General features: G+C 38.9%; 1 protein-coding gene across 5 annotated transcripts; it reads left to right on the forward strand.

The window, feature by feature from the left end:
• Positions 1–1327: 1327 nt before the first annotated feature.
• Positions 1328–27755, forward strand: LOC139121168 (uncharacterized). 5 transcript variants are annotated; one of them, XM_070685848.1, is made up of 6 exons: positions 2159–3667; positions 4073–4142; positions 4578–4639; positions 13898–14065; positions 14587–15192; positions 21427–27744. In XM_070685848.1, exon 6 carries the CDS (start codon positions 21869–21871, stop codon positions 25517–25519), a length of 3651 nt encoding a protein of 1216 aa, XP_070541949.1. In that variant the 5' UTR covers positions 2159–3667; positions 4073–4142; positions 4578–4639; positions 13898–14065; positions 14587–15192; positions 21427–21868; the 3' UTR covers positions 25520–27744. The 5 variants fall into 5 exon arrangements, 4 of the variants coding, with proteins under 4 accessions (XP_070541951.1, XP_070541950.1, XP_070541949.1 ...); XM_070685849.1 differs by lacking the exons at positions 2159–3667; positions 4073–4142 and adding an exon at positions 1378–1462; XM_070685847.1 differs by lacking the exon at positions 2159–3667 and having other exon boundaries at positions 3906–4142.

Below are 27755 nucleotides of genomic sequence, written 5' to 3' on the forward strand. Positions count from 1 at the left end.
ATGTGTACAATTTCAATATTTCAGTCCTTTAGATGATAGAAAGGCGATGAAAACTTCGATGGCAGTGGTTGGTTATTTTCATTTTTATCGATTGTCGATACGTTTCGGGCGAAGTAGCATTGTTTTTGGGGTGAAATGGTTTTGGACGACGTGACATTTGGGGCGAAGAGGTTGTTTTGGTGCGAAGCTGGTTTTTGGTGCGAAATGGTATGGGACGAGATGGTATGGTGCGAAGTGGTTTTGGTGCGAAGTGTCTGGGACCCCCATTTATCTATATACTGTTTCGAGAGTCTGCCGAGGCAGTACTGTGACCGTGCATCAAGTTACTGCCAATGGTGCTGCAGTGTAACTATTGACCATATTTCTGATGGTCTGTGCAACAACTGAGTGAATTTGGCATAGGCTACATACTAATCATAATTTACGATTCGACGGCTTTTGGGGGTATAAAATAATGACAGAAATATTCATTTTTTATCAAGAATATTTATAATCATATGTATTAATAAGAGGGTCTATACAAAGACTGCACGAATTTGGCATGAAAACTGATCATCATTCAGGATTGGAGTGCAGTAGTAATCCTTACGGCCCTGATACGTACGGCAAATTATGGCACACCTGTAAGAGCGCTTTTTCCCATAGGTTTACATGGGTACGTGAATCTAGGTATATGATAAAGATATATATCACTAATTAGGAAAGTTAATTCAATATGCAAATTAGGAATTGTCTGAAGTAAAAATGCTAGCCTAATAACTTTCAATAATGTTAAATCACAGTAGCCTATCTTCGATATAGGCCTAGGCCTACATCAAGTTTCGTCAATTTTGATCGAGTAAATTCAGTTTCATTTAATATGCAAATTAGCAATTATTTTTCATGTCACCCCTTAATAACTTTTACAGCTGATATATCTTGATGTGATCAACATTTGTAGCAAATCTCATCAAATTGTGTGCAGTCGTTCTCAATCTATAGGGCCTATCCGTTTTTTCTAAAAATATTAATTATGCAAATGAGCAAAAAGTAAGCAAGCCACACCCACCAAAAACTAATCAGTTCTTGCTATTTACAATCTGTATCTATGTACGCCTACAAGATTTGATTCTGATCTGATGAGCCGTTTTTGAGACATCTAGCACACAGAAAGACAGACAGACAGACAGACACACACAGACAGACAGACACACAGACAGATAGACACAGACGGACAGACAGAAACATACATAGACAGACAGACTTCACTGCGACATAAGCTCACGTGTGTGAACACGTGAGCTAACGAGATACCGATTCCGATAAAAAATCTAAATCTGAACCCGAAGCTTCGTCCAGGTGGATTTCCGGTCTTTGAAAGACAAGGGGCGTCCTTCTGTTGCACAGTTCACTTCCTGCATATCGTAGCCTTCGTACCGTCATGGCGGAAAACTTCGGAGTCGATCTTAGTCCGACGACAAAGGTAAGAAACGGCTTATCATGAGAAACCTGGACGAACACCAACCGACCCCTGATCCAAATGGACGCAAAAAAAACTACCGTTACTCGTATAAACGGACCCAGCTCTGCGTGGTAGGGCTGTGTGTTTATTTGGCTTGTCCCCGCCTCAGTGACGAGCACAAAGAGGCAGGTAACAGGAAACCGCCATGTATCGAATTACGAAATCTGATTGGTTGAATCATGGGTCGCTGTCATTGGCTGTTCAATTTTACTTGGACGTAAAGCTAAAGTTATCACAGTTTCATGATGCGAACGTGGCTAGAATTTAACCAAGGATTTAATTACCAGTCTTACAAGTGTTGAAATATTGGCAGCTACAAGATTATAACCAAATTCTCGCCACAAAAGGTATAGCTTAGGTATCTCTTTGGTATACCAGAGGTATACCAAAGCACTTCTGGTATACTCCTGGTATACCAGATGAGTACCTAATTTTAAGGTCGATTTTTGATACAGTGTACCAAAGCTGTACCTCAGTAATCAGGTATAAATCAGGTATACCTAACATGTACCAGTTCATTTTAGGTAGGAAACAGGTAGTACCTATTATGTACCTCTTCTACTATGTATGGCCAAGTTGTAGACTGGTATACCAGAAATATACCAATCCATGACTTAGTATTTTTTTTTTGCCATGCCAGTCTGCTTGTACAGTGCATGTCGATGAAAACTCTTGTAATATGTACCTGAAATGTCTCTGCCTGTTTGACTGATTCCTATATTATTGCTGCAAATATGAAGTAACTGTATGTCATTACCAGGCAGTACAGTGTGTGACCGGTCAAGCAATGCAACTCAAGCAATGCAACATTTATCTTTCATTTATATTCATTTATTTTTAAAAACCCAATGAACCTATTATTAATTAATTTGTAAACGCAAATCTGCTCCTAAAAATCGATAAAACTCAGCAACATTGCTATTTTAGGATGGGTATTGCATGTGTAGTGACATTAACTATGTCATTTAATTTGGTTGGGTAAATCATGGTTTGATCAACAGCAGAATTTTTCGGAAAACAAATTATTAAAACAGGGACTTGTCTGTCTTGCAAGTCTAGCCCTGTAGTTTCTCATAATATTTTCACACCAAAATTATAATGCAGTTTCAAACGAAAAGTTGTTTAATTACGTTTATCTGTACGTACAACTCTTTGTAAATGAGCAGCAAGGACAGGTCGTAGAGTTGTAATCAATACCGCAAATTTGTACCTTACAAATGTCGACAGACGAGAACTTTTCATTTAAGAAACAGACAAGTTAATGTCAATGCATTCAATGTCTAAAGCAAGGACCCGTTACCTCCAAGCACAGCATGTGACCGCGGTCGTATTACAACTCTGAGCAAAAGATCCGTACAGTCATTTTAGGATGCCCTTCATGCCGTTATGACCTGCTGTCTCCCTGCAGCGATGTCCCTAACAAAATCTAGCCATCTGATGACATGGATTAAGGTGAAGGCTTTTATCTATGTTTTCAGCATCAGAGCTATTGCCGATCACACATTTGAGGTTTAGGATACTACATCCCGAGCTGCTAAACGAAAATCCAGTATGCTACTTTGCCAATGTCCAACGCGTTTTGTTTTGCCGGCCCAGCTGTGAGCAGCCATCATGTTTACTCTCAGGTCACGGGTTCATCAAGTTCAGTTCGCGCATTGATATTGATTCTTCGTGCTGAAAGAATTTTACTCTCTTCGTAGTCTTTCTATCATTCAAATCAACCATTTTTATTCATGTAATAAATTGATTGCTATATTTAATATGAAACATAACAGATTTGTGCAGATGTAGAGTCAAGTCCATGCGTTTAAAAATGGAACTATTTTATCGATCGCGTAATGATTTATAGATAGCACTTCCGTGAATGTCATGAGGCTCAATTGGCGCGAATTTAGATTTTAGTGTTGTCGGCTGTGTATTTGTGATCAGGGAGTTATCTGATGGACAATTTTGTGATCTTTCTATGGAATTACCACCCAAATGATATCATAGTGTCCCAAAAACGTGTATACAGTATCAGGGACAGACAGAGTTCAAAATTTGTGCACGCGAAAAGCAGTAAAAATTCCGACTATATTTTCTCATATATGACACACAACGGAGACTCGGAGAGACCTCGCTGCAAATGGGAACCGTCCAGCGTCTATCCTGCCAGCCGATCAGAATGTAAGTCAATGTGCTGTCTATTTACACATCGCTATTATGTTCTGTAACCCTTGTATTGCTATGTTAAACAACAGATGCGTTTTGTTGAGTACGGATTCATACAGAATTCATTTGTTTCACAACAGCTGTACATTGTCGCCATCGTGTATGTAAACATAGTGCTCCTCCGTTTCTAGCTCCTTGTAAACAGCATACTGCGAGTTGTTAAGCTGTCCATTTTAATCATTATTTATAAATGATCATAATTATTTAGGCATTTGGTTTCTCCGCTTCAATTTTCCAACTTGCTTTTGTCTCATTTTCAAATAATTACAGATTTCTTTCATCAAATTACGATGTTCACAGGTTTTGGTCAAACAAGAAAGACTACGTTACACTCTATCCTCAATGATTTGTATTTTGCAGAATGCATTGCTGGTGCTGTAAACGGACAAGAAATACAGAGAGCAAGAAAGCCAAATCACAGCCTTTGACAGTAATATAAGTGTTACATGAAACTTCATATGTCAAATGAATGTCTTTTGAAGACACTTAAGTTGCATGAAATGAGCATGGCATTAGAAAATAAATCATACCACAAATTGAATTTAACCTTTTTTCTCTGTTGTCTTTTTAATAATACCTTTATTTGCTAATAGCATGGTTTCTTGTGATGCTGGTATTTCAAAGCTTAGTCGGATAAACATATCTTGTGCTGTCAACAATCTGTTAAATTTGTCAGCTTCTCATTCTCAATCATGTCATTATCGTTGGCATTGGCCAATTGTCTACAAAAGTGTTTTTACAACTTCTATGTGCTTATCATCTGAACTGAATTTATTATTGTAAGAGAAGAGAAAAAATGATGAAACTTATGGTACAATGCATAATTTTTGCTGTCACCTGAGTATGTTGTTTCTTTGGTTTTCAGCATCTCTGGTTTTTCTGGTAAAGAGTCAGATCAGATCCATCTCAGGACACTTGCATACCAAAGTAGGTAATACCAGAAGTAAACCTTACAAAAACAAATGGGTATAATTTAGGTAAATACCTGAAATTTACCTATTTTGTTTACATAGTTCAGATCGTCTGAACAACTATGTAAACAAAATAGGTACATTGCAGGTATAATACCTAAATTATGCCTATTTGTTTTGGTAAGGTATATTTCTGGTATACCTATTTTGGGACGCAAGTGTCCAAATCTGGACAATTGCAGGTATACCTACATTGTACCTATTTGTATACCTGAGGTATACCTGTGGTTTAAAAAAGAGCCTACCTCAGGTAGTCCAGATTTGGACACTTTTGCCAAAAATAGGTATATCTGAGGTATACCTATTTTTGGCAAAAGTGTCCAAATCTGGACTACCTGAGGTAGGCTCCTTTTTAAACCAAAGGTATACCTCTGGTATACCAAACATGTACCTACTTGGTCTGAAAAAGTATACCACAGGTATGTTTTTATTGTACCAGAATTTGGTAAGGGATAGACTAAAAAGCACGCGACAAAAAATCCACAGACAGGCCTCCAGTCGCAGCTGAGTTATTGGCTGGCCAATCGTTCATCATGTTCATCCCACGATCTACGCAACAGCCTACCATTAGCGCGACGGTCTGCTAATGTTTAGGCCTTCAGTTCAGATACGTCAGGAAACAATAAAAGGAAATGTTTTTAACGTAAATAACAACTTAGGATAGCTTAATGTCGCATAAGAGGCTCTCATCAGCCAACAGTCCCAAAAAATTATAACAGCAAGGTTTTATGCGGTAAAGTACCTCGTGCTGCCGTGTACTGTTTCAGAAAATGCATAAGGCTATGTGATAGTTTAACGTCGTATTATAAGTGGCTCTCTGCCTAATAGCAAAGTTATATAAAGTATCATAGTAACTACCTCGCAACGGTGTACCATTTCAGGAAAGGTATAACACGATAGTTCAATGTCATATAACTACCTCGCAACGGTATACAAATTGAGAAAACGTATTATACGATAGTTTAAGTTCTTATTATCAGAGATTCTCATCAGCAAACAGTTACAGAAAATGATGAAGGCAAAGTTTTATAAACTGTAACTACCTCGCAAGGGTGTACCGTTTCAGCAAACGCATTTAATTATGCGACAGTTTACTGCCATATTACAAGAGGTTCTCATCAGCGTTAGCTAATAGTTCCACAAAATGATAATGGCAAAGTTTTATAAATTATAACTACCTTGCAACGGTGTATGGTTTCAGAACACGTATTATACGATAGTTCAATTGTCCTATATCTACCTCGCAACGATGTAGCGTTAATTTCTGAAAATGTATTATACGATAGTTCAATTGTCGTATATCTACCTCGCACCTTTGTACCGTTTCAGAAAACGTATTATGCTATAATTTAATGTCATATATCGACCTCGCAACGCCGTACCGTTTCAGAAAACGTATTATAGGATAGTTTAATGAGTTACAACTACCTCGCAACGTTGTACCATTACAGAAAACGTATTATACGATACTGTAGTTCAATTGTCATATATCTACCTAGCAATGTTGTACTGTTTCAGAAAACTTATAATACGATAGTTCAATTGTCTATACCTCGCAATTGCATACGGTTTCAGAAAACGTATTATACGATAGTTCAGTTGTCATATATCTACCTCGCAACGCCGTACCGTTTCAGAAAACGTATTATACGATAGTTCAATTGTCATATATCTACCTCGCAACGCCGTACGGTTTCAGAAAACGTATTATACGATAGTTCAATTGTCATATATCTACCTCGCAACGCCGTACCGTTTCAGAAAACGTATTATATGATAGTTCAATTGTCATATATCTACCTCGCAACGGCATAAAGTTTCAGAAAACAAATTATACGATAGTTCAATTGTCATATATTTACCTCGCAGCGGCGTACTGTTTCAGAAAACGTATTATACGATAGTTCAATTGTCATATATCTACCTCGCAACGGCGTACTGTTTCAGAAAACGTATTATACGATAGTTCAATTGTCATATATCTACCTCGCAACGCCGTACCGTTTCAGAAAACGTATTATACGATAGTTCAATTGTCATATATCTACCTCGCAACGCCGTACCGTTTCAGAAAACGTATTATACGATAGTTCAATTGTCATATATCTACCTCGCAACGGCGTACCGTTTCAGAAAACGTATTATATGATAGTTCAATTGTCATATATCTACCTCGCAACGGCATAAAGTTTCAGAAAACGAATTATACGATAGTTCAGTTGTCATATATTTACCTCGCAGCGGCGTACTGTTTCAGAAAACGTATTATACGATAGTTCAATTGTCATATATCTACCTCGCAATGGAGTACCGTTTCAGAAAAGGTATTATGCGATAGTTCAATTGTCATATATCTACCTCACAACGGCGTACTGTTTCAGAAAACGTATTATACGATAGTTCAATTGTCATATATCTACCTCGCAATGGCGTACCGTTTCAGAAAACGTATTATACGATAGTTCAATTGTCATATATCTACCTCGCAACGGCGTACCGTTTCAGAAAACATATTATACGAGAGTTTAAAGGGCCTATGACATGCCCTGTACAACCAAACGTAAAATCACTCTTTGGGTCTTGAAGCTAGCTTACGTCACTGTCTTGCATCGCGTATCGCCTCGCGGATCAAGTACATTAAAATAACTGAAATTAAAATAACTTGTCAGGCTACGTGATTATTCATCGGGAAATATTTGTGCGGCAGGAAGCTTCCCGTCCTTACACAATCATGAACGGTGAAGACGGCATTTCGAAATGGCGACCCAACAATGCGGCGACAAGCTTTCTTTGTTTTTCTTCATCAAAACATGTACAAAATAGGCCTTACACATCACTTTTTGCAGGATTTGTTTGCTCTGAAAATGCACGGGAACATGAGTCGATTGCATCATTTGTCTCGTGCTCCAAGGAAATGATAGTTCTGTCAAAGGTCGACGTCCAACACAGCTACACTCAGAGTGATAGTTTTCAGAAAGGGTAGTGAATTTTGCCCAAAGCCGTTTCATAAATGACGAGCACTACAAATTCTTCTTATCATACTTTTTTGAAACATTTTTGTGTTTATCAAATCTTAACAGTATAGGCCTTACTTAGTACAGATTTGATAGCAGCTCAGCTGAAAAATAAAAACTTTGGAAATCATGTCATAGACCCTTTAGTGTCATATTATACATGTAAGAGTCTCTTTTTAGCCAACAGTTCCACAAAAGGATAATGATATTATATGATAGTTCAGTTGTCATATACCTACCTCGCACCGGTTTACCGGGTCAGAAAACGTATTACACGATAGTTTACACTCTCGTAACCAGAGTTCTTATCGCGCGTTTGCTTAGAAAACCTATTTTACGATAGTTTAATGTCGTATTATCTAGTATTATTGTCGTATTAATATTGTCGTGTTATTGGTATTATTAGTGTCGTATTATTGTTGTATTATATCATATTATCTATTATACGATAGTTTAACGTGTATTATTGACACTCTCCCTTCATCCCTCACATGTTTCCGCCCTGTATTTTCAAACTCTGCAAAGTCAGATATTCTCGTGAGAATCTTGTCACGATACCCATCCAAATTAAACAATATGTTGGGGCTATAGCATAAGCTTACATTTATATATTCTGTATTTTGTTGTCTCTTTGGATTTCATTTTGTTGGTGTCACCTTTTTTTACACCATATTGAGATAACCGATGATAATCTTGAAGGGTACATCAGGATTTGACAAAGGTGATGCTTTTCACGAACTCAATGCATCAATACTGGAATCTTCGATATCAGCCGAGAGAACACTCATTTAAGTCAAGATACATCCACAAAGAACAATATTATTTATGTTTGGAGAAGACATCCTTATGATTCTGAAAAGACAACAAAGAGAGTTGAGACCTTCAAATGATTATGTGGTTGTTGGTGTTTTGTTAATTTTTTGCGAAACTTGTCTCTTGATCGGAGTTGTGCTCAAAACAGGTTTCAAAACAGCGACCGAATACGCCCTTGCTCCAACACAGCTTGATGAGCCCATGCTCCAACACAGCTTAATGAGAATGTGCGCGTCAGAAGTACAAGTCAATCATTATCAGCGCTGATGAAGCAGAAAGTGCAGTTTTCTTTGTCTAAACGATAATTTAGAATATTAATGGACGTAGTCTGAGACAGCAACTTTCCGAACTTGGGAATTTTGGGAGTGTAACTGCGTCAAGTTCCTACATTGAGTGGTACATCTCGAATACATTTCAAGCAAGCTGCATCATCCATCCGGTCCCAATGAACGTATTTGTAGTCTGAGTAAACCCAGTATTAAGATAATATCATTTTGACCTTCTTACAAAATCATAGCTCGCTAAATAACTTTGATCAACATGTGAAGGATTAAGTATTCAGTCGATATCCAGACGGAAAACCTAAATATCCGGTGAGTAAAGTCAAACACACTTTGCCCACATTGCTCAAACAGCTAAAAGGTTTCACGTTAGCGGTATAAAAAAATGGAGACTCTGCGAAAAAGATTTATTTTGCTTAACTTGTCTGCATTTTGTGCCACAACTCATAAAACCAAGATGCAATCTGTCAATCAAATCGATACTACAGTCAACCAAACTAATAAGATTGATGAGCAAAACAAAAAAACCCATCCGGGGCTGGGCCATTAACGATAAGAACCACTTATTATACTACATAAAACTATCTTATGATACGTTTTCTGAAACCATACACCGGTGCAAGGTAGATATATGACAATTGGACTATCGCATAATACGTTTTCTGAAAAGGTACGCCATTGCGAGGTAGATGTATGACAATTGAACTATCGTGTAATACGTTTTCTGAAACGGTACGACGTTGCGAGGTAGACATATGACAATTGAACTAATATCATATAATACGTTTTCTGAAACGGTACGACGTTGCAAGGTAGATATATGACAATTGAACTATCGTATAATACGTTTCTGAAACCATACGCAGTACCTCGTTAATTATGCACATATCTCATTCTGAGCAAGCCAATAGAGCTGGATGTCTGATTTTTGGTATATAGGGATAACTATAGGAGAGAAATTTTTTTACCAAATGTTATGTGACCTCGATGACCTTTTACCTAAAATATATGTTTATGTCAATAAATAAGTAACCACAAGTGCTATGTCCTTTGTATTTAGTAGGATGGGAGACCTTATGACAACACATGCTTTACCTCATTAATTATGTACACATCTAATTCTGGGCAAGCGAATAGAGCTAGATTTCTGATTTTTTGGCATATAGGGATTAATTGGCAATATAATTTTTTTTTTCAAAATGCCATGTGACCTCGATGACCTTTGACCTTGATTATACATATATATGCATATCTCAGTAACCACAAGTTCTATACCCTCCAATTTTGATAGGATATTAGACCTTAAGATGTCACATCTTGTACCTCATTTATAATGCGCATATGTATTTCTTGGCTGGCCAATACTGCTAGAGGTCTGATCTTTTTTCCCGATTTAGAACCATAACTTAGACATGCCTCATGTGTTTCAAATTGGGAACAACGACATAGACCTATGTGCCCATAGATCTCAACATATACACTCTAGTGATACTTCTTAATGACCACATTTTCCTGCCCCATCAAGACTAATACTCCTATTACAAGTGGGGACTATGTCATTGTAAATGACTTGTTGAGTTAATGGTTGTATCACAGTATTCGATATATCTAATTCTGTATTTTTTCCATTTTATATTCTGAATAAATACATTAAACATATTTCACTGTCTCCAGTACATTACATTTAAGTATTTTCACTTCATGCACTTTATCCCTTTCACACATGTTCAAATATCTGACCAGAGAACAAACACTAAATAGTCCAGGATGGGAGCTACAGTGTCATTGGCGCTATTTTTAAAAAGTTCCCTTTTTGTGCATTATAAGCTTATGTATAAATTCAGAAGTTTACCAATGGGAAAATTTAGGCAGGTAAATTGTCAACTCTGACTTGGTGTGAATAAAGAAAAGATTTATGTTTGATATTGTTTGGTAGCGCAATTAATTATTTAGTATAAACTCAATGCACTGTAGTACTCAGGATCAAGCATAGGGGATAGCCTATGTGTCCGTCCCCAGGGGTGGGTAGGTGTTTTGTTGTATTGCTAATAAAGGTTTATTCTACCAAACTTGGGTGTTTTCGTCTTGCACTGCCCTTGACAATCTTGCGTAAACGTTTAATCAGCATGCTGCATCTATTATCTGACAAGTTTGATTGCCTAATTCGCCAAAGCAAGCAAGGTAGTAATTTAGTCTATTATCTGATGAATTTGAGTGCCTAATTTGCCAAAGTAAGCAAGGGTAAATTACTAATCTGTGGACGCTGTCACCAGATTATCACCGGATTAACTTTGACAAAGTCAACAACGAGCGCACCAGCTAGGTATAACTGAAGAAAGGGGAGAAACTCTCAAAAGCCGTGTCCACAGAAACCGATTTTATAATAATCACTTCCCAATTTTACGAACGCCAACAGTTTTCTGATATGTTCAAACGGGGACAGGCCTATTTATGACTTCGTCGGTTGCTTCTTTGAGCAGCAGAACGCTAATCGAAGCCGTGGAGTCAGTGTCCCGATGTGGTCCGTCAGACCGGAAGCCGGAACTAGAAACCTTTGACCTTGAGATTGTTTACATGATCGACACAGGTAAACAAAATACCCAAGACGCTTTGGGATGTGCGATTCGACGGTCAAGCTCATCGGTGTTTATAAACACGGACAATCAATGTGCTTTTGAAGACAGCCAGTCATCCTGGTCATCGTTTCAGGAAAGAAACTCACCGCTTGTTGCATAAAAACTGACTAGTCGATAGAAGTATTTTCATGCCTAATATCCTCATTCGTTTCAAGACGAGATGTTTTGTAGAACGGCGAAGACACATCGAAAGCACAGTATTACTCAACGAGGTTGATCTATACGTTGGGGAGATATTGATGTCACAGTCTTGTCCAACGAAAAAAAAACGCGGATGTTTAGGCCATAGCAAAGACGATTAATCAGTCAGTTGAATGAAACGAATTTTTTTTTGGACATCATATCTTTTTAATGTCAGTTTTTGAACCCGCTTGAAACCCTACGTAACAATATAATAACTATATATAAACAAAAACTATTGGACATATCTTTTTATGTCAGCGTTTTGACACGCTTTGAAAATGCATGATATAGCACACTGTATGTCTGACTGTCGGGAAACACTTCTTGTGCCGCTGTCGGACTCAGTCGGGCGATCGCGGTGTCTTTCCCTCGCACATTCGCTTTCCCAAAAATGTGGGGGGTTTTTGTATAAAAACCCCAGCTTTAGCCTACAGTGAAGGATGTTAGACTTCAAAGTTTATGCAACCCAACATCATCTGGCCACTGCACTGCCTCGCCTTCATATGCGGGACTGTGCTCGGAGTTCACTACAATTTGACGTAGGGTTCGTCAATTGAGAAACTGGAATCACAGAGATGTGTACATCGGACACAAATGCGGATGCACCGTTATTTGCGCCTCCGTCGGACTCAGTCGCTATGTCTTTTCCTTGCACGTCAGCTTTCCCAAAATGTGTTTTTGATAATTTATAAAAACAACTTGACAGTGAAGGATGTAACTTTACAGTGAAGGATGTAAACCTTCGAAGTTACAAATATACTTGTCGATTTGATATGCGAAGACACATTGATGACCAGTTATTTATTATTTCTCAAACCTGGTGAAAATCATTCCACGACACTAATCGATTATGTATTTTGGAGAACATCCTAAGAACCTGACTGTGACCCTGCATCAAACTTTATCGGTGATAATCTGTCAGTGTTAGGATAGGATGCAAAAATGTTTGGCAGCATCCTGTTTATTATGTACTAATTGATTCATTTTAATGACCTTTTGTAATTAGTATGGCGGCTTACATTGGTTTCATGTTTTTACCACCATGGAAGTCATTTTTGACCATTACGCCTTATCTGTATTGCAGTATTTTTCATCACAGACCTAATTAATGAAGAGGACTTTTTCCTCTCAGGGGACTTGTAATTAAAGTACAAGTGGGGACTGTGTCATTGACAATGACTTGTTGAAATAAAGTTTCATCCGTCTTAGCCGATGTTAATTTGCACTACGGCCGGCCCATTTATTTTCCTCACAGACAAGCACGACTTTGGGTGCCTCATTGTGTGTAAAACACCTGAACTTAGCATCGACATGGATTGAGAACAGTCTAACCATTTCACACATTTTGGCGATGGAATAAACCTTTTAATCATCTGGCATGTCATGTTATCGCCACATTAGAACCATTTCACACTTGATACGCTCGATGAAATAAAAGTGACAAAATTGCCGCCGAGAAACAATAGGTCTTCAGCCACATTTAAAGAGTATCAGCGGACATGAAACAGGATCGGCATAAAAAATAAAGGATCGGGGCCGATCCTGTTAAACGGCCTGGGGAGAACACTGTGAGCAGTGACCTCGCAACTTCTGAACACAAACTGATATCACCGATGATGCCGGCCACCATAGGGACGCGTTATCTTTCGAATGTAGCCATGCGATGCGCTACATGAATTATGACGAGTGTTGGTACTACCGGTATGAGTACCCATTTGACTATGACTCGATCATTTGCAACAGTTGTTTTCTGCGTTTGCTTGTTTATATATTATATTATATATTATTAATAAATATGTATATTTCCATCTGATAGTAAAAATAGTATTTTAAAGATTAAGTGTATTGCCGCTGTTTTTATGTAAAACACGTTGGGTAGACACAAAACGGAAGCCTGAGAGAAAACTTCCCAGTACGTCAATCAAATACAACGGCCAACTGTCATTGAACAGCTGGTGCTTGGTTCATCGGGGGTGGGGGGGTGGGTTGGCTGGTGTGCTACGGCTATGTGCCATCCAAATGGGTCACTTTTTCGCGGTAAAATCCCTAAATATATATCAATTTTTCATTGAAAAATCCCTAACATGGGTTGGAAACACAGCGAAAATCCCTAAAAGTTAAACATTCATTATAATAACTACATATTTGAAAATTTGAGCAAAAGTTGAAGTCTTTCTCTTTCAAAGTGCACTACAACCTTAAGACTAGGTATCAAAATGAAAGCCTGTTGAATCATGGACTTTTGTGGATCATAGATAATCTATCTAGCTGTGTATTTCTTCAACAGCTTCACTACCCAGTATATACAGCACAGACCATCTAACAATCATTGCCATGGCTGCAAGTCCAACTAGCAGTAAACTTGTACTTCAACGGCCAGACCTTCAAGAAGATGAAGTGCAGCCTATTATATTGAAACTTGCAGCTAGAGAAATCGGAGATTCCAATATATTAGGTAGCTTTCTTTGGTAGATGCATGTAATGAGTGGATTTTGCCTCATATACTAGACTAAGAATGTTTTTACATTTGTCATGTATAGAAAAGACAACACAATTACAAGGGTTGTTCAAATACTTGTAGATTTTGATTTCAAGATATTGTCATTTATGTCTGTTAACTAAATGTCCCATTAAAGGGCTAGTTTTCTGTGTTTGTGCTGTTCTACTCTGTACAGTGGGATAAACGTTTGACAGGAATTGTCATAATTTATCATTTTCAGTATGACGGTGCGATTGGTACTATTTTGTGTTGAACTACCGGTATTATACCCAGGGTGATTTGCTATAGATATTAGGGTCATGCATACATGTACCAGTAGGTATAAACAGGCTTCTTGGGTCATGTAAGAAATGAATTGTGGCAATTCATTTCTGGTATATTATATAAACAAGGTAGCTACATCCACATGTTGGCAATATTTAATTTAACAGCAACATTCATATACTAAAATGTTACCATATTCTCTTTTTTTTCAGACTTGCCCCTCTCTGAATTGACCCTTCATGACTCAGAAAAAAGATGGCTTGTTGTTGGTATTTGTGTGAATAAAATCATCAATCCCTTGCTGAGAAAACATGTAGACTCCAGGTTGCTGACTCTTTACTCATCATTGAAGAGTGTACATCAGATTGACAACCAGAGTTATTCAAATCACTTGAAGATCTTTCCACCGAAAAGTCGAGGCACACTTCGTTATGAAAATATTAACAAAAATTTTGCATCAAAGAGAAACCCAGCAGCATTTAACTATAATGTTACAAGTCATGTAGACTTTGCAAAGTTATTTTTACTCCCGTACATGGCAAAGTTTTCAGCATTTGATGACACGTGTGATGCATCAGCTTTGTTGGGATTGATATGTAACATACAAGGAAAGGTTTTTGGCCCTGATTTGAAAAAGGAGGCAGAGATTTTGAGGTCAAATATTCGGAATTCTTGGGCTCACTGCAATTTCACAGACTGGGATGAACTGAAATACTTGGACAGTTTTAAAGTGATGTACACTTTGATCAAGCGCCTCAATCTGTCACAAAATGAAGAAGAAAAAACAAGATCAGACCTGACAGACTGGGAAAATAAAGGTAGGATTACCCTGGTGTCATGAAGGCAGCCCACATGCATGAGCACACTCAAGCATATTTAGCTTTCTATCGATCTATCTACAGGGCACGAAATTAGCGGTAGTTCCGCGTCCACAGACTAGAGGTATGTGCTTGGGCTACCAAAATCAATTAAATGGTAGCCAACATGGACTACCAAATCTGGGACCTGAAATTCAGTCAGAACTTGGCATGCCATGTCAGGTCTGTCACTTTGGGACTAGCTAAATGCAGTCAAACCCAGCTGGACACAGAAAGGCCAGACTGTGACTTTGTTATATGCAAATTACGAAGACTACCGGCTGTGAGAGGGAACTTTGCAACAAAGTTTTAATATCTGAACTGATGTACTTGAATGACAGGTGCAGGAAATGATGGCCAATGAAAACTCATTTTTGTTGCATTTTGATCATAACGTATCAATCACAATTACATGGAAATTATGCCTCCTCCCTACAAAAGGGAGATGGTCTATTTTCAGCCCTGCTACAGTATGTCTCAGTGCATGCTCAGAAGGTCGTGTTGTTGTGTCACTACAGTGACGTAGGCGGTGACCTCTCAACTTCTAAACACAAACTGAGAGATTCATCATGTGATATCGATGACCATCGTTCGTCTTATGGACATTCCCAGTCTCACAAAACTGAAACCAAACTTTTACTTGGGGGGAAAAAAGTTCAGTCCTAGAATCTGTGAATATTCGTGGCGTGCGGATGCTGGCCATGGCCATAATCTCTTAGTTTGTGTTTAGAAGTTGAGAGGTCACCGCCTACGTCACTGTAGTGACGTGCTGCAGGGATCCTCGACCAACAGTTTTACGCTAGCAAAATGGCGGTCTCCGTGTAGTCATGTCGGGCAAACATAGAAAAAAGGCAATATTTCAGTGAATTTTGAGCGGATTTATGGTCTGGTGAGTCCCTAATAACCAAGCTGTCGATGAGTGTTGGCAATTTGTAATTTGGATGGAAAATTTTTCGAAATATCGTCGAACAAACATGCGCAAAGGGTGCTTGCGGCGGAACATGGACGCTAGTCTATTCAATATCCCATAGCTGTGGTGGTGGGGTTAAAATCGTAAAAGTCATAACCAGCCGGTAAAAGGCATGAATCCCGTCTGAAAACACCACAGCTATGGACCCATAGCTAAATTTACTCTGCCTTTTGTGAGAAATATCTTAAATAGGTACATCTATAAATAAAGTAAAGGGTACTTTATTATTACATATATGTAAATACAATGCCATTAAAATTGCAACTGTATTCAATTCAGGTCATTTTATGGATTCAAAACATTTCTGATGCTTCAAATATTCATATTCTTTGCCAACTCTGGTCACATGATGTGTCATGTGACCAGTCACATGACCTGGAAATACAAAACTTATGCATGAAAAAATTGGGAAATTTCATGCTGATTCAGAAAATACATGGTTTATCGGTACTTACTTAATTTTTACTCTAAGTAGTGTTCATGCAATTTCCACACCCAAGATTTTATCAATATTTACATAAGGGGCCTGGTATATAGGAATACCGGTACATTGGCCTTGGTAGTCAAGGGATTAATAAGCTCAGAATCCCCGGTTCCATAGTGTCACCATTGTTTACATAACTATCACGTGACAGGTAATCTGCGTAAACTTTCAAAAATCGGTTTTTCCTATGTTTAGTTTAAATGCTTTGGGACACTTAGCAGTGACATGCCAATCAATTGCCAATTTGCATATTTAATGAACTTTCCTAATTAGTGGGCTATCTCCAGAAATACCTGCATCTCATTTTATGAAACATGGTACAGATGTTGATCTTTTATTAGTTTAATGCTGTGCATAGATATATAGAAGTGTCATGTTAATCAACTGCTGATTTGCATATTTAATGAATTAGGCAGATATGTCAAGAAATGACTCATCAAATGTCATGAAATTTGGTACAGATATTGAGCTAACATTGCTTAAAATTTGAATGGTGATATTTATCAGTTTCATTTGAATTAATTGCTAATTTGCATATTTAATGAACATTCATAATAAGTGGGCTATGTCCAGAAATACTGCATCAAAAAGTGTCCTGGAACCCGATCGAGGTGGTTGCTTCCCCTCCATCCCATGGCCAAGCAGCACTACAAGCTTTAGCTGCAAAAGGAGGATTCGTTGTGCACCATCGCCTCTACAGGAAGAACCTGCACTAAGAAAGGCCAAGGATGCCAAACAAACTTTCGAATTGCCTTAGGGTGAAAACCTGTACGTCGTTATGCCTCGACGAGCTACCATGGCAACCGCTGAGCCATTCCCTATCTGGTTGTGCCAACAACGATGGAGATGCCACAACAGACAAAGAGACACCCGTGTACAGGGTCTTTCTCGAAAAAGAAGTCGAACTTGCTCTTGGCACGTAGGTTTGACCAGCTGCATGGAATGCATTAAGCCTCCTGCTATGTTGACTAGGGGAGATACAGAATGATCCTGTGAACAAGAGAAAAGACTGCCTGGTGTCCATGGCAGTAGGGCAGCATACCCTAGGCTGGTAGCGAGACCTGAATACCAAAAAAGCCGCCTCGGCAACTTACAGGACCGGTTGGATGCCATTGCGATTGCAAGCTAGTAGACCACTATTGTCCCAAGAGGGATGCAGAACATTACACTCCTGTGGTACCTGATGGTGTATAGCTTGCTGAGCTTCCATTCTATCCATATTTTCACTCGCCATCAATATGCCCCAGTATCTGTACCCCAACCTAGTTCTTTGGCAGCTTTAAACTACTTCAACTGCTGTTTGGCACCGCTATTGTATGCATCTCGCTCCTTCTGGAATAATTTGAACAGGAAACGTGGCGGGCATCCCCTTTACTTCCATTTTTCGCAGGATGCAAGGGGACAGAAGTCTCCGTAAGATTGTTTCTGCAAATATCTGCTCTGAAAAGGCTCTTGACACCCGGAACAGTTGGCAGCAGCTATAGCCCCTTTGGGAACTTTGCTTCTAGCCACGTGCCCTTCGTCGTACAGCTTGCAGTCTGGAGTGACCGACCTCTTGCTCTATCAGAAAGTCATTAGCCCTTGCACCTTCACGAAAATAGCCAATCATGCACCCACAAGTGTTTCCTCTGAAACTTCTGACCAATTGCTAGTCAGTGAATTCCCACCTCTAGCTTACTTAATTTGTAGCAAACAATAATACACAGGCCACCACAGGCCTGAAAAGGCTGCATCTGCCGCTGCTTACAAAACTATTTAAACACTTTACTACAATCCATAAAATATTATTTTTCCTCTTTCCTGAGTCCTCTTGTCACCCACACTGTGCATAGCAGGCCATCTTTGTTGGAAGACTGAAGAACCACTGTTGGATTGGAGTTACTGGATTGGGTGCCATTCTGTAGCGGAGGATCCTCCAATCGATCTGCAGCCGTCTGCTACATTCAACACTTTCTCCAACCCCCTTGCAGGGCGCCTTGTAGTGCATCTGCTGCAACAACCTCGCAAACTCTCCATGCATACCCGCCACCTTGGCAAACTGGTCTAGCTCTTGGCTTCCATGGTGTTGTTGTTCCTTGTGTTGGAGATTCTGCCTTCAGCCTTTCTTCTGTTCTGCAGCACCAGTCCTTGGCAAACGCCTTGTCCTGAATCTCCAGGAGATGTTTCTTCTGGCTTATTGTCAACAACATGGAGACTGCTCATTGTGCAGTGATTTCATGCAGGGACTTCGTTGAGAGGGAAGACGGAGTTCTCTCTCCCTATGGTGTAGCACTTTGTGGCCCTCCCAAGCAACTGTCGCTGTGGGCTGTAGGAGATCTGAGGGGGCGGGTCTTTGGGAATGTAGCTGGGTTGGTGTTTTGCTTGCAGCCAGGATTTTGGCCTTGTAGGTCTCTTTGGTGTAGCACTGTAAGGGGCTAGCTCCACACCTAATGCTCGCTGCTCATCAGGATGTACACCCGAAAGATTGGGCAAGCTCAGAAGCCAAAGTCAGGGGCTGCCTACTCCATAGCATTTTCCCAAAGAGAATCATCTGCACTGGCTGTGGTGGGTAAAATACAGTGGTTTCAAACAGGTTTGAACTCACAACATGCGACACCCAGTCGCCAAGCAGAGAAGCCACAGACAAAAACCGCTCGGCCAAATCCCCAATCTCAAAAAGGTTGGTTCAGTAACCGAGCTAAGTTGTTACAATTTTTCTGACTGCTACCCCTCCACACGCTCTATAGTTTGTGAAGCACTCATGCTTGTACACTCACTATCACACATTGCACACAAAGTTTATCAAAGCAAAGCAATGAATACATCGCTTAAACTGGGTGAAAGACAGCCTCGGGAACAATTTTGTCCACCAGGAGAGCAATCAACCCAGGGTAGAAAATACGGTGGTTTCAAACGGGTTTGAACTCACAATGTACGACACTCAGTCGCCTATCAGAGGAGCCACACACAACCTGCCATCCAAGGGTTGGTTGTGTACATGTAGCACGCCATGTAGAGCTCTTTTTTGGGTGAAACCAGCTCCAGCAGCTCGAGCACAACCTCAGTGGTGGTTGCAGTTGAAAAGTTCCGTTTGCAGCATGTGTCAACTTGTTCGTGAAAGTCCTTGTCCTCGAGTAGGTAGTCCATGAATGCGGATCTGTTGAGGCTCCAGAGGAGTCTCGCGTATAGTCTATCATGTAGAGGCCATAGCCATCAGCTAGAAGGTGCCGCTGAAAGGCTGGGAGGGTTGCCATTAGCTCATCTACCTCCCAGGCCTTTCACACGGCAGTGGCCAGCCGTGCAGCTATGTGTGGTGTGGCTCCACCTTCCCAAGCTGTGCATGGGAGCAGGTCTCTGTGGAACACACAATCCTTGCTGCGCAGCCAGCCAAAGGCATACACATCATCGATGAATGGGGAGCTCCTAGAGGTGGTACAGATGGGTATGTCCAAAATGGCCAGCCATGTGGTTGATCTTGGCAATGTCCTCCACAGGTTGTTATCGTACACATTATCCTGGAGGAGGTGGAGTGCGAGCACTTTTTTGCTCTGAACCTATAAGCCACCACACATCAAAAGCCATTTAATTGCTGCTAGCCAGGCATATTCTTCTTCAAATACCCTTTATTTTCTTCCAAGAGCCTTCTTCTCGCTGTGCCATAGTTTCAACACCCCATTTTTGTAACCAAACCCCACAGAGATAACTGGTTTGTCACCCCCCATACCCAGGTATAAAAGAAGAATGTATATTTTTTTCTTTTTCACAACAATAAAAATGGTTACTGGGCAGGTAATCTTAATCACCATTCTACTCTATTTTTAGATACTTAGCTATAGACAAGGCTAAATGCTAATGAAGCTGGACATTAATTCAAGGGCCCACTTTGGCTGTCCTGGTATTTCAGCTCCTTTACTACATTGTTTTACTATGTGATGTCTCTGTGAGAACATTTCAACTTCTCTCAGTTGAGATTCTTATCAATTGAGCTGAAATCAACAAATTCCCTGAGTTTCAAAATTTAAGGCATGAAATACTAAGATTAAATTTATTACAAGCCCACTCTTGAATCCCTTTCCTGTGCACTTCCACGTTCATGAACATCAACATTAATAAATATTGAGTTTTGATGTCATGTTTTCAGGATGATTTGGGTATTGAATTCAAGAATGCTCTTGCCTTTAGCTCTAGTTTTTGACCTTTTTTTCTTGTAGATGATAAAGTCCCAGATGTCTTTTTCCTCATTTTGGTGTATTTTCAGTAAAGGTTTATGGATGTAAAGCATAGTTTTTGAAAATCGATCCTTTATTTATTTTACGCCCTGTATAAATCTTCTAATAAGTCAGTAAATTTAAACTTTACAAGAAACAGAGCAACAGTAGAAAGAAAGTACCAATTCTAGCATTTTTTCCTAGCTACCTCCTAATTCCCCATGATCATGAGTAAAGCAGCAAAGTACCCTCTCAAGAAACGTCTCAATTCTCCATATTCACAAGTGAGTACCGTTTCCAGAAACCTCCCAGATGAAAACATTTTTGTGTAACTTTCAGTTTATACAGAGTTAGTGCTTTCCTACTACCGGTACTTATACCATTCATACTTATACTGGCCGATGGCTAAGTATGCACCTTAAATTTAAAATTTTTAAAATCATAATCATAATAATTTTGCATGATGTTGGTAGCTAAGATTATTGAGAATGAATTCATTTTCCTTTAACATCAAAAAGTATTACACACTTAAACCAAATTTGGTTTTATTTCAGGTTTGAAAATCTGCTTTGGTACAAGTGTAGACGTCAAAATCATGGCAGAACTGAAAGAAGAAACCAAAGCCCTGGCCAAGTACATCTTAAGAACAGAAAGCCTTCAAGAAAATGAGACTGCCTCCATCACAGGGCATCTGCAAGAAATCGAAAAGCAGGTGGAAAAGTTTCAGCTAAGTGTACAAAATTCTGTGCAAAGAGATGAGTTTGCAGAAGTAAGAAGAGATTTGAATGATTTGGCTATTGACCAAGAAAGGCTGAATAATGAAATAAGTCAAATTAGTGATGAACAAGACCAAAGAACAAAAATTACAGAAAACAAGTTGGCAAACTTGAATGAAAGGGTTAATGAAGTGTATAGGAGCATGATAAACTTTGTGAAGAGGTCAAAGATTTCACTAGTGGGTCAAACAAAAAGTTGTATGGAGAAGCTGAAACATTCATGTCACCCAGTAGAGTCCAGCACTTTACTGGTAGAACATTTGAACTCCAGCAGCTTAAAAGCAAACTTGCTTCAGACAATGAGCATAGGGTCATGTCAATATGTGGGCTAGGTGGTTGTGGGAAGACTTCATTGGCTATTGAGTTCTCATGGTTGTTTCGATCATGTTATCCTGGTGGAGTTTTTTGGATATCTGCTGAAAACAGTGATTCATTTACTAATTCTGTAAACCAATTCGCACGAGAAATTGGAATTTCTGGCAAAGATTTCACTGAAACTTATGCACTAAGTTTGAAATGGCTTGCTACCTTGAGCTCCAGATGGTTACTGGTGATAGATAATATGGACCAGTATGAAGTTCCTGATAATGTTAAGAAGCTGCTCCAGGAACATTGGCGCAGAACTTGCAAAGGGCATTTGCTGGTAACCACACGAAGAAGTGTCATTGAAATGACAGAGATTTATTCTGGAGCACTGAAAACTGAAGACTGCCTGCAAATGAATTGTTTAAGTACTGATGAAAGTGTTAGTTTTATGTCAAGAAGGACACAAAAGGAAATATTTGAAGACCAAGAAGCTGTCACCAACCTAGCAACAGAATTAGGAGGTCTACCTCTAGCATTGGAACAGGCTGCAGCATATATTAAGCGACTTGACTGCACCTTTAGAGAATATTTGGAACAGTTCAGGATCCAGAGATTAAAACTTCTCAAGAAAAGGGTAACCTCATCATCAACTATGTCCAAAGAAAGACTAACAGTAACAACAACATGGTCCATGAATTTTGAATATATAACTGAAATGTCAGAAGAAGAAGGATATGGCAAATCAGCTGCTGTTATAATGGAAGTGTCTGCTTTCTTTGCAGCAGATGACATTCCATTACAAGCCATCAACGTTGGCTTTCCTGCAGTAAGGGATAAGGACCTGGAGGAAACTCTTGAACTTCCTCTTGGAAGTAAACAGATTTTGGAAATCCTCACAAGATTCTCCTTGTTCCAAAGCTATGGCAGAGAAACCTACAGTGTACATAGATTAGTTCAAGAGGTTATCAGAGGCAGACTTGACAAGGAATCTGTTGGTGAGAGGCTTGAGATTGGAATACGGATGCTCCATAAGGCAATCAAAGATACTGTCAACCCAACTGATCTGCTTTACAGGGTCAGTGGCAGTGGTATGGCAAATGATTTAAGCAGGTTGCATCTTTGGGGTAAACTTGCACATCAGGTTTGTGTATTGATTGAACATATAGAGCAGTTTGTCAGAGATGGAAGTGCATCTGCCAGTGATTTTATCAATTTAGAAGTGGCGACCATTTTCCATGAGGCTTCTGTCTTTCATAGTGTCAACAAAAGACATGCCAAGGCACTTGATCTACAGAACAAGAAAAACAAAATATTAGCTGCTGTTCATGATGTAGATGACTCACAAGTGAATGAGTTGACAATGATTAAAATACCTCTCAATGACAAAGACCAGACCAAGCTCCAGAATGCAATGAAAGGAGATGATGTAAATGTTGGAGGCAAGACTGGAGGTCCAAACAAAAATTCCAACAAAACAAGCGATGATCTGCGTGAACGAGGAAATTCCGCTTTTAAGGGAGGAAACCACCATGAAGCAATCAAATGGTACACAAATGCAATTTGTGTGAATGACAGTGATTCTCGTCTTTACAATAACAGAAGTCTCTGTCACTTCAAACTGAACAACTTTGAGAATGCTTTAACAGATGCAGATGAAAGCATAAAACTTGACAGAAACAAATACAAAGCATTTGCTCGTAGAGCATTTGCCCTGAATGGCCTTGCTGAACAGAGTTCTCCAGGAATGGAGAAGACCTTTTTTGAGAGTTCTGGTCATGCAGCAGCATCAATAGCTGCATTTCTTCATCCACCATGTAACCTTGAATATGATATGAAAATCAGTTATCCCATTTTAGTTTTTAAAGAAATTAGAAATGATAGTGAGCTTTTAGAAACCCTGACAAGCAAATTTACCCAGCCAAATACTACACTTCTCCTTCACCCAGGAGAGTACAGATATTGTCAGATTGGCTACCAAGATGTTCGGATAGTGGGCATTCATACAGGAGTGACTCTTAACTGCACCTCTGATTACATTCCTGTTCCATTACCAGCAGAAGCAGAACCCTTCATTTGCCACTTTGAAAATTTGACATTTAAAGGAATGTCATTTTTAGTACATTTACAGGGCAAGACTTGTTCTTTCTACAATTGTAAATTTTCAAATGGGGAACCAGCTTGTGACAATTTCCCAAAGTGTGATGGTGTTTATGGGTGTAGGCAACCAAATGTCTGTTCACAACAACAGGCTGAAAGTCCTGGTGACTGGTATAACCTTTTGTATCAAATGAAACCTATTGGCCGTTGTGGCTATCCAGGTCTTCAAGTTTCTCAGAACAGTACTGTATTTTTGCACCGGTGTGTTTTTGAACGTTGTGGTGGAGGTGGTTTGTTAGTAGATGGAATAGGTAGTAAAGCATATGTTCAACATTGCATCTTCAGAAGAAACAGGCAACATGGTCTTGAAGTCCGAAATCAGGGGAAAATGTATGTAGAACATTGTGACATTGAAATGAATCAAATGCATGGAGTAGCTATTGGCCCAGAGGCTGAATACTGTTATCTCAATGATAACAAAATCATCGGAAATTACAAAGAAGGGGTTTTCTTGCGTCAGTCTTGTGGTATTATTGTGAACAATGTTATAGGACAGAATTATGCATGTGGGATATCAGTTGATCATCTCAATAAAGTTGCAGTAAGAGGTAACAGGATATTTGACAATTGGCACTGGGGAATTCTCATTCAAGGCCTCTCGTCAGCCTTTGTTCAAGCCAATGAAATATTTCAAAACAAATGTGGGGGAATACAGATAAGCGCTAATGCTTCTGCTAGAGCAGTCATTGATGCCAATACTATAAGAGGCCATACTGGGCCAGCATTGTACACAAAATCTTTTTGTGTGCCTCACAAGCTAGATAAGATTGAGATGCCAGATGGAATGGAGATAGAGTTCAACTCATCACCTCCTATCGTAACTGATAGGAACACACTGATGCATAACGACATGGGAAAGCAACATCCCAAGGAGCAAAGTAAATCGCTATTCCAAGTATGTGCTCACTGCTACGGAAGACCTGCTGGCCCAAACAAGCTACTCAGGTGCAGTGCATGTAAACAAGCATACTACTGCAGTGATAAGTGCTCTGAGTTACATTGGGTACGTCATAAAGATTTTTGTCATATATTGCAGGGGTGTAATTTCATTACAGTTAAAATACCACCTGTAGAAAATAGGCGTGTTGTCCGTACCATCAACCCAGGTCTTGCAAAAATTGGTCACACACCTCCACCTAAGAAAGGGGACACATTTATTGTGAAAATACAGGGTGGGCCTGATTATATGACCTATAATCCAAATGTTCCTGTTGGTCTCTATGATCGCAGTATGACCATTGATTTCTTCTTTGTTCATCCTGAAATTTATCACATAATAATGGAATGTGGTGTTCTGTGTACAACAATGTTCTCCTGCAAGAAAATTTTCTGCTGGGCTACATACACAGACAAAGGAAAGAGTATACGCATTCAAACAGATGTTTTAGCACCATTCCAGAAATGGTAACTGGCATGGTTACTCAGGTCATAACACAGTACTCAGTGTAGGATATGATTACATGCCAATTGAGTATGCCAACTTGTCAGTGCATTAATTATATTGATCGCTGGTATGTCTCTTTAGGCTGATTGTATCTTTCTTTGTACTAATAACACAGAACAGTTATGCACTTCACATACACCTCGCTAAATTACTGCAATCTAGCTGTTCATGTTGTGCTTGCTTATTTGCCTGTATCATGTGTCTTTCTGACATAAAAGGCTCATTGGTCAGTTACAGAGAAATTATTGTTGGGTCAGAAGGATCCTTGCCACAGGCTGAGAACTAAGGTGGTTTGTGTTTGGTTCTCCTCTTCTTAAATCTCCACCATGCATTGCACTACAGTATGCACAGATAACAGTCCCTGTTGACCCACTGAACTAGTGCTATATGCTTGCAACTTTTTGCCAACCCAGGGTATAAGCCAGTAAATATTACAAGATTCCCAGTCATTAGACAGTAAAGCCCTTGGTATGTTAACACAAGCAATACAGGGGACAATTCAAATATTATGGTAGTTTTTAAAACCTTTTTGTGCCCAAACCTTTGCCATAAAACTGCCCAGGGGGACCTGTCAGCGCATTCATTTTTCCACATCTGAGGAGTGCACCCACAAATACAAACTGATGACATCTACTGCTGCATACTTTAAAAAAGATTATTGTACAATTCACATTCAGAGTATGATGTAATCAATGATATACAGGTAAGGATCAAGGCACTTTTATCCGGGTATGTCTCACCGATGTAGCCATTTAAAAACAAGAAGGGTGAAAATCAGGAATATCATGCATCCAACATGATATTGTTACTGTAGTTTCTCCATACTTAAGCTCATTTTCGATTGTCAGGCGTACAAATCTCTAGAAAAGTGGTAAAATTAAAGAATGTATGCCTCTTCTTATTAGAGTGATGTTAACATGTTCATATATTTACAGATGATGTAGTGTTCCTTTTTTATGAAGCAGGAAAGGAGAATGGTTTTGAATATCCTAAATGGTGAACAGTTTTATTAAATGATAATGTCTTTCAGTTGATGTTATAAATGAATTGAATGCTCTTGGATAGCATTGCAATGTAAGTGTACTCAAAGATTTAGCAATTTTATTGTTGTAATTTCAGTTGTAATTTTTGCAAGACAGGAATTCTTTATCACTTTCATCTAAATTGTTTCAGGATGCATCATTAGGACTTGCGCTTATAATGCAAGTTTTATCATCAAAATGTGCTTTGTATTTATAAAAGCTACTGTATGATTAGAAAAAAAACCATATTATGCTTAGTCATTTATAAATTGGATATACGTCATAAGGCTTCCTTTGGATAGTTCTTCCACAGGTTTCACAATGTTATGTTACTGTCACAATGTTAAGGTAACCTTTTTCCAGCTTAATTTTATTGAGGATAAAAATTGAATTCCTTTGGGCAATTACTATCGAACAACTTTTAATTTAATTGTCTTTATCTCAAAGTGTAGAATTGTTCATCAACAAGCACAAATTTAAACATGATGTTTTGAGACAGTATGCATCAACAAATTCAAAGTCAGATAGTTGTTGGTAGTTCTTTACTGCTGTTTAATATCCCTATCACCAATTTTTTTGGCTTGCCCATGTTTAATTTTTTGTGTTAATTAAAAACATGAAAATGGCAAGTCAAACACAGTTCTTACTGTCAAATAGACTTATGAATTATTGCTTCACATATCTTTGATAATTTGTGTTCAATGTTAGATTTTATTTACCATATGCTCAAATGTCTACTGACAGAATAGTGTGTCCATTGTGTTTCTAGATATAAAGTTGACCAAACATTCTAATTGTATGTTGTGTCTGCATTCTACCTACCCATATGTGAAATGTGTGTCGGTTGAATGACATGTTTTGAGCATGTTACAAATATGTCAAGTTGCTTCATCGCAAAGGAATCACATGTACAACTTCTTGTGTCATTGACATAATATAAAGAAAATTATGCTGTCAAATAATAAATGTATCTCTTCTTTGGTCTGGATGAGACTGTCTGAATACTGTTTGCTTAATGTTTTAATGAACTTTGCAGCTGTTAACTTTGGAAAATTATATCTTTGATACATTTTATTGTTAAAGAAACATTCTACATGTTAAATTAGCTGTTATCACTTGTTTCTTTATTCAGAATGTTCAAATATGAATAAAAATGTTGAATAAATCCATTATTATAG

The sequence above is a fragment of the Ptychodera flava genome, chromosome 21 (genome assembly GCF_041260155.1).
Source record: "Ptychodera flava strain L36383 chromosome 21, AS_Pfla_20210202, whole genome shotgun sequence".
NCBI lineage: Eukaryota > Metazoa > Hemichordata > Enteropneusta > Ptychoderidae > Ptychodera > Ptychodera flava.